The sequence below is a fragment of the Pteropus medius genome, unplaced genomic scaffold (genome assembly GCF_902729225.1).
Source record: "Pteropus medius unplaced genomic scaffold, Ma_sr-lr_union100, whole genome shotgun sequence".
NCBI lineage: Eukaryota > Metazoa > Chordata > Mammalia > Chiroptera > Pteropodidae > Pteropus > Pteropus medius.
In genome coordinates, this window is record NW_024349801.1 from 25,337,084 (window position 1) to 25,351,490 (window position 14,407).

Here is a 14,407-nt window from a genome sequence, read left to right on the forward strand (position 1 = left end):
CCCTTAAGTATGTTTTTTAAAGTCCTCTTTTGACTCTGTTCCTACATTCACATCTTCCCTTCTTAGTAAAATTTCTCAAATAGTGACCTATTCACTTCACTACTGCCTCATTCCAAATCACTCCTGAATTCTTGACAATATGACTTCTACCTATTATACTCTTTACCAAAGTCACCAATTATTGTTTGTTTGTTTGTTTTTTATCTCTTTTCCAATTGTTTTCTAAATCGATCTTCACATGTGGCATGAATGACCACTACCTTTTCCTTGACAGTCTCTTTCCTTAGATTCCACATCAACCTCATTTCCTGGTTTTTCTCTTTATTTCTCTTGCCAAAGTTCCTCGGCCTCTTTTGGAAGCTTAATTGCCCTTTATTTGTTAGTATTCTGTGTAACATGCTCCCTCCTTAACTGTATGTTCTCACTTTCCTTAGAAAATCTCATTTACATCAATAGCTTTGGGTACACTGCTCTATACTGATTATTCCAACCCTGGCCTCTCTCTTAAGCTCCAGTTGGAATAGTTACCTATTTGAATATATTTACTTAGTTGTCCTGTAAGTCCTTCAACAAAATATGGCCACAATTGAACTCATCAACTCCGTCCAAATTCTGCATCTTCTATATTTCCATCCTCTACATCACATTTCTCTACCCCTTACCACCAATTATTGTTTGGTACATTTCAGCTCCTGGAATTCTGGCTCTGGAATCTGTTCTTTATATTACATTCTCATTCTCATGACTTTGGCTTAGATCTTAATGATTTTTCACCTACATGGCTACTACCGACTCTAAATTGATCTTCTAGTCTCTTCTTCTTCGGAGCAGAAACTATGTCTTTAATTTCTATGTGCTTGGAACCCAACTTAGTGCTTAGCATGTAGTAGGTCCTCTATAAGAGTTTGGTGAATAAATGAGTAAACTTTGGTGACATTTTACTGTGTGCAAAACTAAAGGAAATATGTTAAAATATTTTAAATTGGAATTGGTAAAACTACAACCAGCAGGCCAAATCTAGTCTGCTGCCTGTTTTGTAAATAAAATTTTATTCGAATACATCAATGGCCATTCATTTACATATTGTCTGTGGTTGCTTTTTCACTGCAATGGCAGAGTTAAGTAGTTTGGACAAACACCATACATCTCTCTATCTGACCATTTATAGAAAAAAATACCAACCCCTTCCATAAAGCAACAGCAGGAAAGGAGAAAATAAGAACCTGCAGAATACGCGAAGAATTAGAAATAAGATGTATGGAGTGTATTTTACCAAAGTTTGACCACAGTTATATTATTAATAAAATAGCCACATGTTGAATGAATCTCATTTGATTTTCTTAGATGTAAAATAATAACAAAAATACAGAAAAATCAGTTTATGCTTTAAGTGATTATTAGAAGTAAAGTTTGATTTTACAGGACAAAGAGTACAAGAAGAAAAACACAATGTTATCTCAAGGCAGCTAGAATTTGCAGAGTAGAGTAACACAGAGGAGGCAGCTGGGCAGAGACTTACCAACATCTACAAAGGGATTCCCTCAAGGCTGTGGCTGAGTACTGATCTTCAGTGAAACTCATTAGGGCCAGTGAAAGAATCTCCAGAAAGCAGTAGGCTGAATAATTTCTAGAGCTCACACAAGACTGAAAATAGTTTTCAATCCTGCCAGCCAGAATGAGAAAATGTCATAATACGTGGAGCATCAGGCAGGGTACTCAGAAGGATATTACCTTAGAAAATGGGCTAAATTAGCTTTAGTTTAAAGGCTGCTGTCGAATTACTGTAACAAAGCTGAAAAGCCATAATAAACTTTTAAAATGTGTCCAAAAGAGCAAAGTCATTTAAAATAACTACACGCCAAAGTTAAATCCAAGAGAGCTTAAAGGATTACAACAAAATCCAGCAAATAGCAATTTGAAATTGATTATGTTTGACATCTAATAAAAAATTACCAGCCAGAAGACACAAAGCTGACATGCAGAATTCTGAATAATTTATGTGGATACTTCACCTTCAAGGAGGAGGAGCATAACCCCACCCCTTAACCGTGGGCTGTTCATAGTGACTTCCTTCCAAAGTATACAGATAGAAAGGGAACAGAAAGAGTAACATTACAGTGGAGAAACCTGACAAACACTGCCTCAGCTAAGTGATTAGAGCCAACATCAGTGGTCATAAATCATGCTAACAGTATGTATGCTTGATATGGAGTGATGAAAATGGCACTTTAACTACGTGGTCTTCCTCTTACTAACTTATAACCTTAGTCTTAGGAGAAAAATATCAGACAAATTGCAATAATGTGGCATTCTACAAAATATGTGACCAATACTCCTTAAAAATGTCAGTCATTGAAAACAAAGAAAGGGTAAGCAACTGTTACATCCAAGAAGAGCTTAAAGAAACATGACAAATAAATGTGATGTGGCACTTTAGATGGAATCCTGGAACAGAAAAATGACATTAAATAAAAACTAAGGAAATCTAAATAAACTATGGACTTTAGTTAATAATAATGTATTAATATTGATTCATTAATTGTAAAAGATGTATCATATGAAATGTAAAATGACATTAATAATAGGAGAAACTAGAGATGAGGTATATAAGAACTTTATATCTTGTTAATTTTTCTATAAATTTAAAGTATTCTAAAAAATTAAATCTGTTAAAATGAAAAAAATTACTAGCTATGCAAAGCAGCAGGAAAATATGACCTACAGTCAGGAGAAAAATCAAGCAATGAAAATATGCCCAGCAATGACAACAATGATGGAATTAGCAACACCATTAAAACAGCTATCATAAATATCTTTCATTTGCTTGAGAATGTAAAAGAAAACATGAACATGGTGAAGAAAAATGGCAGATATATGAAGACCCAGATGAAACTTTTAGAAATAAAATGTATCTAAAATGAAAAACATCTTGAACAGAATTAACAGAAGATTAAACAGTACAAAAGAAAAGATGAGAGAACTTGAATAGCAATAGGAATTATTCAAAATGAAGCACAGAAAAAAAAAAGCTAGAAAATAATGAGCATCAGTGACAAGTCAGCCAATATCAGGTGGTCTAATATATGTAAAATTAGAGTCCCAGCATAGGAGAAAGGGGGGTAGGTAAAGAATTCTTGAAAAAATAATAGTTGACATTATTCCAAATGTGATGACTACTATAAACTCATAGATTCAAGAAGCTCAGTAGACCATAAGTAGAATGAATATAAAGAAAATCACACCAAGACCCAGCATAATCAAATCAGTGGAAACAAGTGACAAAAAAACAAAGGTAATCTGAGGGGGAAGGGAAGAAAAAAAAAGTAAAAGTAGTTTAAAGAAAAGAAATAGTATATACAGAGAAATAAAGAATAAAATTGTAATAGATATCTTATCGGAAACTATGCAAGTCGGAAAACAATGGGGTGACACATTTAAAGTACTGAAAAAGAAATCCATCAACCCAGAATTCTATAACAAGAAAAACATTTTTCAAAAAATGAGAAAAAAAACAAAAACTGAGAGAAAACATCACCAGTATACTTGAACTTTAAAGTATAAACTTTAAAGGAAGAGCTTCCTTTAAAAAATGTTAAAGGAAGCTCTTCAGGCAGAAGGAAAAATGATGTCAGATGGAATTTGTATGTACATAAAAAAATAAAGAGTTTCAGAAATTGTAAATATGTGAATATAAAAGATATTTCTTCATTTAAAAAAATCTCTTTAAAAGGTCATGGTTCCATAGTATAGTGATTAGCATATCTGCTTTACATGGAAAAGGTCCTATGTTCATGCCCCAGTGGAGCCACAGTCTGTGGTCTATAGCCATGCCATCCTGAACAAGCCTGATGTTTGATATCGGAAGCTATGCAGGGTTGGGCCTGGTTAGTACTTGGATGGGAGACCACCTAGGAAGACCAGGTGCTGTAGATGTTAAAAACAAAACAACAACAAAAAAACCAACCTCTTTAAAAGACAATTGACTGTTTAAATTTAAAAAAAAATTATAATGTGTAGAAATAAAATGTATGACAACAGCATAAAGGATGAAGAATGTAAAAGTATACTATTATAAGTTTTTTACATTATCTGTTATTGGAAGATAATATGGGATAAGTTAAAGGTGCATATTATAAAATCCTAAAGCAACCAAAAAATGTATAAAAATTTTTTAATAAAATAAGGAAGTACAGATAATTAGCCAATAATGAAGATGAAAGGGATAACTAAAATGGACTCAATCTAAAAGAAGATAGGTACAGAGGAAAAAAAGGAAGAAAGAACAGATGGTATGGTATCAATAAAAACAAATACCAAGATGCTCGATTTAAACTCATTTATATTGCTTATCATTAATGTCAATGGTCAAAACACCTCAATTAAAAGACAAAGATTGTCAGATTGGATTTTAAAAAGCAAGACAACTACACGCTAACTACATGAAACACACTTGAAAAATAAAAACACAAATGAGTTAAAAATAAGATGATGGGAAAAGATACATATATTAGACAAAACAGAATTCAGAAAAAGGAATATTAGCAAGGGTACAGAGGAGCATTTCACAATTATAATGAGATTGATTCATCAAGCGATCATAACAATTCTAAATGTGTATTCACCTAATAACAGAACTTTAAAATACATGAAGCAAAACTAATGAATTGAAAGGAAAAATCATACTACCTGATTTCAAGATTTTTCATAAAGCAACCTAAATAAAGACTTGTGTTGTTGGTATAAGAATAAACAATACAGATTGATGGAACAAGATTGAGAGACTATAGTAGGCTACAGTTGATTTTTGGCATAGGTGCAAAGTACTTCAGTGGTAAAAAAAAAAAAAAAAAGTAGTCTTTTAAACAAATGATGTGGAGATAATTGGGCACTCACACAGAAAAAAATAACCTTGAACCTTACCTTCAGCTATATACAAGAATTAGCTCTAAATGGGTAATAGACCTAAATATAAGAGCTGAAATGATAAAACTTCCAGAAAAAAGTATAGGAGAAAATTTGTGACTTTGGATTAAGAAAAGATTTCTTAGGACACAAAGAGGATAAAACATAAAAGAAAAAGATTGATAAGTTGGATTTTATCAAAAATAAAAACTTTTGTTCTTTGACAGACCTTGTTAAGAAAATGAAAGGCAAGCCACAAACTGAGAGAAAATATTTGAAAAACATATATCTGATAAAAATTTGTGTCCTTTAAAACTCAATAATAAAAATATGCAATAAAAAACGAGCAAAAGATCAAATATACTTAACCAAAAAAATATATGAACGGCAAAGAAGCACATAAAAAGATTGTCAAAATTAGTCATTAGGGAAATGTAAATTAAAACCACGGTGAGATACTACTATATGTCTAATAAATGGTTAAAATTTAAAAGATTGACAATATCAAGTTTTGGCAAGGATATGGAGAAACTGTGGGACTCTCATCCACTGAAGGTGGGAATGTAAAATGGTACTGTCACTTTAGGAAAAAAATATGGTAGTTTCTTATAAAGTTAAGCATACACTTAACACACAACCCAGCAATCCCACCACTAGATATTTGCTCCAAAGAAATTAAAACATAAAAATTTGTAAACGAATGTTTAGGCAAGTTTATTCATAATAGCCATAAACTAGAAACTATTCAAATGTCCATCAATTGGTGAGTGAATAAACAAATTGTGATGTATCCATAAAACATTACTATTGATAGATGCAGTGAATCTCAAAAAGCATTATGCTAAGTGAAAAAAAAAAAAGCCAGACACAAACTGCATAATCTATAATTCACTTATATGAAATTTTAGAAGAGACACAACTAAAGTAGAATAAAGCAGATTAGTGAGTGTCAGGGGCTGGGGATAGAAGGAAGGGATTTACTGTAAAGGGATATGCAGGAACTTTTATGGATGACAGAAATTTTCTATATCTTAATTTTGGAAATGTTTATGGAGGTATATACATTTGTCAAGACTCATTGAATTGTACACTTTAAAAAGCTGAGTTTGGAATGAAAAGTTGAGTTTTACTCTTCGTTACTTGTACCTCAGTCAATGTCAATTACCTGGAAAGATTATTAACAGGGATAGATTTGTGATTTTCGCTAAGTCAATAAACTACTACTAATAATGAGTCTATATGAATTCTATTTTTAAAAACTTTATTTAGAACTTTATTTTTATGAAGATTTGTATTTAGAACTTTATTTTATGTTCTCGAAATGCCATTTGTGTTCTTTTCTCCTGCTCAGTCTTTTGGCATCTGCAGGATGACGAAAACTTAGTGTCCTTATTAGGCACACCTATTGAACTTCTTGGTTTTCTTCTGAAGCAGTTAAGGTCTCTAAACAATCTCTTAAGATATTATACTCTATATACTCTAAAGTGGAATTGGTTACCACTTTAGAGTGTATAGAGTATAACATCTTAAGGTAGGGCATTAATACCATATGGAAGTAATACCATATGGAACATCAAACACAGGAGCACCTATAAAGACCCTATTACATTCAAAGGGTAGCTTTAGTAACCTCCTCCTCCAGGGCATGGAAGCTCCAGGGATTTGTATAACCAATTTAGCAAAACGATAAAATATTGGTTATCGCACTTGATAGAACAATCAAACATAATCATAGGCTGAGTGGTTATTCTGACATCAGACTGTTTCTAGTAAAAATCCTTAAATTCTTAGGTTATGGTACCAAAAGAAATTCAGTCATACCAACTAGCCTTCTTTTGGCTAAACTCTACCCTTCCATGTCCCAGACTAATTAGTATCTGAAGTACTAATTAGAACCACAGAAGAGGTCCTACATATGAAAGAGATTAGGATCCCCAAGAACCAATGGCTACTACGCACTGATACCTGGAGAGAGAGTAGACTGCATTTCCTTCCACATCATGTACTGAATGGGACCTTTGTACAGGCCGGGATTCAGCTTTCTGGAGATAAGCTCTCTGGGTGTCAGCACCCTCATTCCTTGCTCCAAGCTGAAGGAAACATAAATTATTTATTCTTGGACATCTTCTAGGGACTGAAGGTAGGGCATTAATACCAGATGGAATCATTTACCTATCCAAGAGAGGTGTAATGTCCTAGAAGAGGAAAGGAGAAATAGAAAAGTTAGATACCTGTTCATTAACCCCAGAAATTTCCTTGGTGATACTGGCCACCACTAGCATTTGACTGTCAATACTGGGATCCTGTGCAGATGGTCTCTATTCAGTTGCCAGCTCTCATCCTCTTTATGCCTTTTCTGATCTGCATCCTTCATCTAACCCAGAATAAACTGTTCTTATCTTGCTCTGAATTTCTAGAGTTCCCTTTTACATGGAACAAGACAGAAGTTAAGGATAAGCCATTTCTACCTATACTGCCACATTGTCTCAGTAGAAAAACCCAGTAGGTATTCCAGTCCCAAGGCCACTTTTCCTTACTCTGGCTAATTAAGCTTCTGAGTGCTGAGGTGGTAACCAATTCCACTTTAGAGGTAAAGCTTCAGGTAGCAAAGTCTGGCAAACAGTTTTTCATACAGGTCAATTTATGATGGCTGAGAGCCAAAGATATAACTTAGGTTGTAACTTTCTTATTTTTGAGAAATAAAGCTTCAAAGTTTTTTTGTGGAAAAAATATTAAAACATTAATATATGCTGTTATTAATGGCAATTAATGAAAAGCTGAAAGTAAAGCTTTCCATTGAGTATAAGGCAAAAGTAGCCTCCCTCCTGCTTTTCTCTCAGGGAATCTGCACTGCAGCAGATTTTCCCCCTTGTGGGAAAAAAAGTGCTTCTACATCCTTTCTGACACCCCCGTCGTGTACCCTTACTTTGAGAAAGTCGAAGGAATTCTGCTGATCCATCCGTGCCTGGATGCTTGCCAACATGTCCTTGGCTAGTAGATTCTGTTCTTGAAGCTGATTCAGATTCAACTCCATCTCCTCTTTCAAGGCTTTCCCCTCTTCCCAGAGCTCGTTTAAAATGTCCTTTTCTTTGCTGTGCAGGAACTGATGCAGCTTTAGAAACTCCAAGGAGATGTGTTGCTGCAGATGTAGCTTGTTTTCCTGGAAATCTCCATGATCATCACCATAGTAATTACTGAGACTAGCACTTGGGGACAGGGGCCCGCACCACCAATACTCACACAACTTGGGAAATACCATAACAGGAAAATGCATAGAAATGGCTGCTGAGTGTCAGCATTCGACCATACTAAAAGGAGGCCCATTTTTGGTGGGGGGAGACTTACTCTGTCTTTCTCAGCTAGTTCAGGATGAAAGAGTCAAAAGTGGTCACTAAGTCCTAATATGGTACTGAGGTGGTAACCAATGCCATGTTAAATAAGACTGTGGAGTTAATCAAACATTCTATAATGAATGATAACACCCTCCTACCCAGAAGTACAAACCAAAAATTATCAAGTGATGTTCTTAAACAGGGGCCATAAGGGAGGCTGAAAGAACTGTTCTTATTAAGAAATCGGAGCTGGAGAGATGCCACGCCTGCTGCCAAGACAGAATGAAAGAAGCAGGAGATGGAAAATGGTTGAAGCACTGAAATTAATAGCTGCTACATTTGCAGCTCTTTTCTTAGGTGACCTCAACATCCTCCCGGATGAGCTATCTGAAATTCTGGCTTCTTGGTTCCTTATCCTCCTTACTTCTAGAGATTTCCACCTTTATCTACTCATTCTCTTAGTTACAATGAGGATTTTATTCACCCCAGAAATTGCACCATCTCCAAAAATAACTTCTTATACTCACTCATGTACCCCTATTGCAACAATTATTGGGTCTCATTGAAACCTTCGATATGTTGACCCCTCCATTTCTATTCCTTCAATTTCATCTGTTTTCATGTTCCCCCTTATCCAGCTTGGAGTCTATGGTTTATCATTATAATTGCCCTTGTAAAATAGTCTTCACTCTCTTTCTATCCTCTAGCTCACACTTTTTCAGTTTTCCTTTGACCTATTGCACCACTATTTCTCAGTCTTATCCATTGGTTCTGTCTCCTCTAACCAAGCTCTGAATATTAGAGTTACTTTATATTCTGTCCTGGGCTCCTTTTCCTTTTCATTCTACATTCTCTTTCTAGGTAATATCCTCTCTTCCCACAGCTTTAAATACTATCTGTATACTGACTTCTTATTTCTAGCCTAGACCAGGTTCTAAGCTCCAGGTTCCTATATCCAACTGTCTATTTGACATCTCCACTCACCCCTCACATCTAATAAATCACCACATCCAGATTTTTTTTTTTAACCTCCAAAGCATATGCTGAAGCCATTTATTTCTCTCTATTTCCACTGCCTCTCTAGACCAAGCTACCAACATCATTCTCTGGGATCACTGCAGTAGTCCTTCTAACCATTATCTTTGTCCTTGTCTTTCTCAATACACTCTCCACACAGCCGCCAGACTGATAAGATGAAATGAGATGAAACTGTGTCTTGTTTAAACCTTTTAATGGCTTCTCATTATTCATAGGGTGAAGTCAAATTTTCTAACATTATCTACAAGGGCCTACATGTTTGGGCCCATGTCTGCCTCTTCAATAGCATCTTGCCTACCAGGATCCAGTTTTATTGGTTTTCTCTGTTTAACTTAGCAACTAACTTTCTGTCTCAGGACTTTTCCATGTGCCCTTTACTCTTCATAGAACATTCTTCTTCAGAACACTTCCTTCATATTCCTCTCACCGAGTTTACTTAGCTAAGTTACTTATCTATCCTTCAATTCTCTCTTATTAATATGTGACTTCATAAGAGAACCCCCCTCCCCGAGTCTAAGTTAGGTTCTCCACTGATATGCTCTCATAACACCCTATATTTTTATCTATAGTAATTATCACAGTTATTTTATTGTAATTGGTAGAATTATTTAATTAACATCTGTCTCTCAACCTAATGAAATATAGTATCTAGTATAATGCATGACCCACTCAGTAAATATTTTTTGAACGAACCAACGTTAACTGTAAGAGCTGAACTAGCAGTTCTTATAACAGGAACAAGATACTTTGGAGATGTCATTATTCTCATCTATCTTTCTTCTTTCTCCCACTGTATATATTTCTTCTTTGAAATACCAAATGCCAGAGAATACTTTCTTCCATAGAATAATTAACAAAGAAATAGAACTCCCAATTTAGCCCCCGACCTAGGGACTATTTGCCAAGTCTCTAACCATTAATGTTGTCCTAGAGTTCCTGTGAAATTGAAAGTATAAGCAATAGTGTTATTTCGTTTGGGGGAAGCTCAGAAAAATCAAATCAGACGGGAAAAGCCAGCAATCTGAAAGACCTTGATTCAGAGGTAGCCTTGTTGTAAATCCAAAGAAAAGAGAAGTATTTCTTTGGACATAGCTATCTTTAGTGGATTTGCCATAGATAAATTCCTTATTTTGCCATAGATAAAAGGAAAGATCAGACAGATCACAACCCCACAGCAATCACCTAGTGAACCATCAAAAGTATCAGCATATTAGGGGAAAGACCAGTCTGCTCTCTCTGTTGATCAACTACTGGGAACCTACTCTACCAACACAGTCTTTTCCACCCTACTGTATCTGTTTTTTAATTCTATAGCCCAGGTGTCATTTAGTGTAGGCACCTTTCCACCCAGATAACTAAAGTTACAAGAAGGCTATATTCTAGTTCTATCTCATAACCCCTCTACCCCGCTCCTCACCTTATAAGCAGCAATAGCATCTTGCTGCATGTTCTTCAAGGACTGAAGCTCCTTCAGGGTTGCCTCCAGCTGACCCTGATAGATGGTAAGCTCCTCCTGGGAATACCACATAGAATTAACCTACACTGACTTGGGAGGTGAAAGTTCATAAGGGGCATCTCTCCCAAAGCTTCAGTGTGTCAGAAAAAAAAGCCAGTTCTTGCTGCAAAAGTCTTTCCTTTCCTCTGTATCATAATTCCTGTCTCTTTCAAGAATTGGGAAGAAAATTACAAGCAGTAGGAAAATTTAGGTTGTTGGTTTTTTTCCCACCTTCTTAGTTAACTGTAGGGGTTTGAGAAATGTAACAGAACTCTATATTTTCTACTCTAATTACACTGTTCGCATTATCTTTACCTTTACTTACATTGTTCTCACTTAGAACACTTATTCCATCTAAATCCAAATTACTTCCCAGTTTAAACTTTCTTTCACCATACATCCCTTGACTATTTCCATTTTCTCTAATCTTTTCTGAAATTCTAAATGTTCATGAATTAGTAATATGACAAAATTTATCTCTCAATAGTAGACTATCTTATATTCTGTTTGTTTAGTCTTTTTGTTTTTGTTTTTTCCTTGACTTCAAGACTTTTATAACAAGATCAGTATCTTATATGTCCATATTCTACATAGTGTCTAGTAGATTGCTGTCAAGGAAAGGTTTAGGTAAATATCTGACTGATTGAGGGAGTAGGCCACAGCTCCTCCATTACTCTTTTCCTATAATTAATAACTCTAGAGAAAGAACAGTGAAAGATGTGTTGTATTTTCTGAGCACTCTGAGCTTTCTAATAATCATCTGAATAAAGGGATGGGATTGGAAGAGAGAAAATTTTTTCCAGCTTCCTACGGGGTTTTTCAAGGCTCAGGGCTCACCCACCATGAAGAAGTGGACAGCATCGGAGAGCTGCAGGAACTCTTTGGACTGCCCCACAGACAACCGAACATCTTTGCATTGAAAGCAGATCAGTTTCCCATCTGGCTTGCTGAACAGTTTCAGGTTCTCTCCATGCTCTGGGCACTGTGGCTGGCTTTTGAGTTGGGGTAGCTTCTTAATTTTCTCTACCAGCTTCTCCAGTACAAGATTGAATGTACAGTTGCTATACTGACAGATCATCTTACACTCAGGACAGAATATTTCCTTTGCTTGCTGTTTCCAAAAGTTTTGAATACAGGCCTGGCAGAAGTTGTGGCCACAGGTTAGCATCAGTGGATCCTGGAACCAATCATTACACAGAGGACAGTGTAGCTCCATAGTAATATCTTGTATCTGCACTTTAGAGGGTATCTCGGTGATCAAATCATTCACTTCAGTGTAGTTGCCTGGGTCAATGCTAGAGGAAGGTTTGGAAGATACCTTTGGAAAAGAACAACTAAAGTGAGTTCTCTTTTTAGCTGTCCATTTCATCATTCCAGAATAGTGGGCTCCATTTCTAAAGGAGCTGAGAATTGATGCAGCCAAAGTAAAAGCATCATAATCTCTTCTTTGAAAGTGATCCGGAAAATTTAGTGTTTTCTAACATCACTTCTTATTACTACTCCTAACACTATTTTAAAAATACATAAAACAATAATTATAAACATATTTATAGGCACGCAACATACAAAGATGTAATTTGTGATGATGACAACAATATAAAGGGGGAAATGGAGCTGTAAAGGAACAGATTTTGTATACTCTTGAAACTAAATTTGTATTAATTCACACATGATTGTTAGACAGTTCAGAGATTAATTGTAACGCCCTGGGTAACCATTAAGGAAAAATACTAAACAATATGTTGAAAAAGAAATGAAAAAGAAGTCAAAATTGTTCACTCGGTAAAGGGGATCAAATATATGGTAGCTGAAGGAAACTGGACTTTGGTGGGAAACATACAATAGAATATACAGATGTCAAATGATAATGTACTTCAAAATTATATAACTGTATTAACCAATGTTACCCCAATAAACTTAATTTTAAAAATTAAATAAATAAATAAAATTTTAAAAATGAATGTAAAAAATTTGTTCACTCAAAAAAAATCAATTTGAATGCAATAATAAGAAATTAAGAAACAAAAAAAAATCACATACAGAAAATAAATAGCAAAGTGGCATAAATGAGTTCTTATCAGTAATTATTTTATATGAAAATGGATTAACCTCTGATTAAAAGGCAGAAATTGGGAAAATGAATAAAAAGAACATGATCCAACTATATATTGCCTGTAAGAGGCTCACTTTAGATCTAAAGATATAATTTGATTAAAAGTGAAAGAAGAGGAAGAGATCTTCCATACAAATATTTACCGAAAGAGAGATGGGAGTGGCTATACTAACATTAGACAAAATAGACTTTAAGGCAAAAATTGTTACAAGAGACAAAGAAGGACATTATATATTGATAAAGGGTCAATCTATCAAGAAGATATAACAATGATAACTATATGCACACCTCACAACAGAGCCCCAAAATCTATGAAGCAAAAACTGACAAAATGAAGTTAGAAATAGATAGTTCTACATTAATAGTTGTAGACTCTGATATTCAACTTTTAATAATGGGTAGAACAATTAGACAGATCAGTAAGGGAATGGAGGACTTGAACAACACTGTAAACCAATTAGAACTAACAGACAGAAATGTGGTTCCATAGTGTAGTGGTTAACATGTCTGCTTTACACGCAAAAGGTCCTGGGTTCACACCCCAGTGGAGCCACAGTCTGTGGTCTACAGCCATGCCACCCTGAACAAGCCTGATCTCGGAAACTAAACAGGGCTGGGCCTGGTTAGTATTTGGATGAGAGACTACCTAGGAAGTCCAGGTGATGTAGGTGTAAAAAAGCAAAAAATTAAAGAAAGATCTGTTCAGAGCTAAAATAAAAGATGTAATACTCCAAACTAAGTATTTTCTTCTTAATCAGATAGACAAAATAAAATGTTTATTTACTATAAGAAAACTGAAAAAACTTGCTAAAATTCATCAACAAGAAATTTTGACATGAGTCCTTATGTACTGAGTTATCATTTCTATCAGTTTCCACTTCTTATAAAGTTTGATTTAAACATATATTAATCATAAAGATCAGGTTCTAATTTCCTCAATTATGAGACCTTTAGATTTTCTCCTCCTCTTCTTGCCCTATTGAAACAGGGTTATAAATATTTTGTTTATAATTTCTAAAGGAAAAAAATAAACACTGTTGCCTATTCCTACTACACTCTTATTAAGGCAAAGTCAGTAAAAAGAGACACTTTTCCATAATAGTAAAAAGAAATTATTTGTGTAATAGTGAGTTTCTCTTTATTTTAAATATTCAGGTAGAGGTTGGAAAGGAGTAAATTAAATGACTTAATATCTCTTTCAACTCTGAGAAGCTCCAATAGTCATCAAGTCCATTATCTTTCCTTCTTATGTGAAAATGGCAGGGCCTTGGAGCATGGCTCTATCTTGCTCTTGTTTGAACTGGCTGTGCTCTATAGATGAATTGTATTTCTCTGCTCTTAAGGTTAATTCTTCAGAAAATCTACACATTAGAGTATTCAAAAAATTACTTTGAAGGAATAAAAGCTAAAAAGTAACAAATGTCCTTAAATATGCAACAAATGCCCTTAAAAAGCAACAATTTCCCTTAAATATTTTAGTATCCAAGATTTCAAAAGTTTACAATCCAAAGCACCTCAGGAAAAAAA

General features: G+C 34.8%; 1 protein-coding gene and 1 pseudogene across 2 annotated transcripts in view; one reads left to right on the forward strand and one right to left on the reverse strand.

Moving 5' to 3' along the window:
- The window catches only part of TRIM69 (tripartite motif containing 69), a 55,591-nt gene that overhangs the window by 28,644 nt on the left and 12,540 nt on the right, over nucleotides 1–14,407 (reverse strand). For both annotated transcript variants that reach the window (XM_039888257.1, XM_039888258.1), the window contains exons 2-6: nucleotides 11,609–12,085; nucleotides 10,690–10,785; nucleotides 7,829–8,062; nucleotides 7,075–7,097; nucleotides 6,868–6,992 (exon numbers count right to left, since the gene is read on the reverse strand). In XM_039888257.1, the coding sequence (XP_039744191.1) occupies nucleotides 6,868–6,992; nucleotides 7,075–7,097; nucleotides 7,829–8,062; nucleotides 10,690–10,785; nucleotides 11,609–12,085 (955 nt within the window). The remainder of the gene's footprint in view (nucleotides 1–6,867; nucleotides 6,993–7,074; nucleotides 7,098–7,828; nucleotides 8,063–10,689; nucleotides 10,786–11,608; nucleotides 12,086–14,407) is intronic.
- LOC120581080 (uncharacterized) lies at nucleotides 3,818–3,933 on the forward strand (annotated as a pseudogene).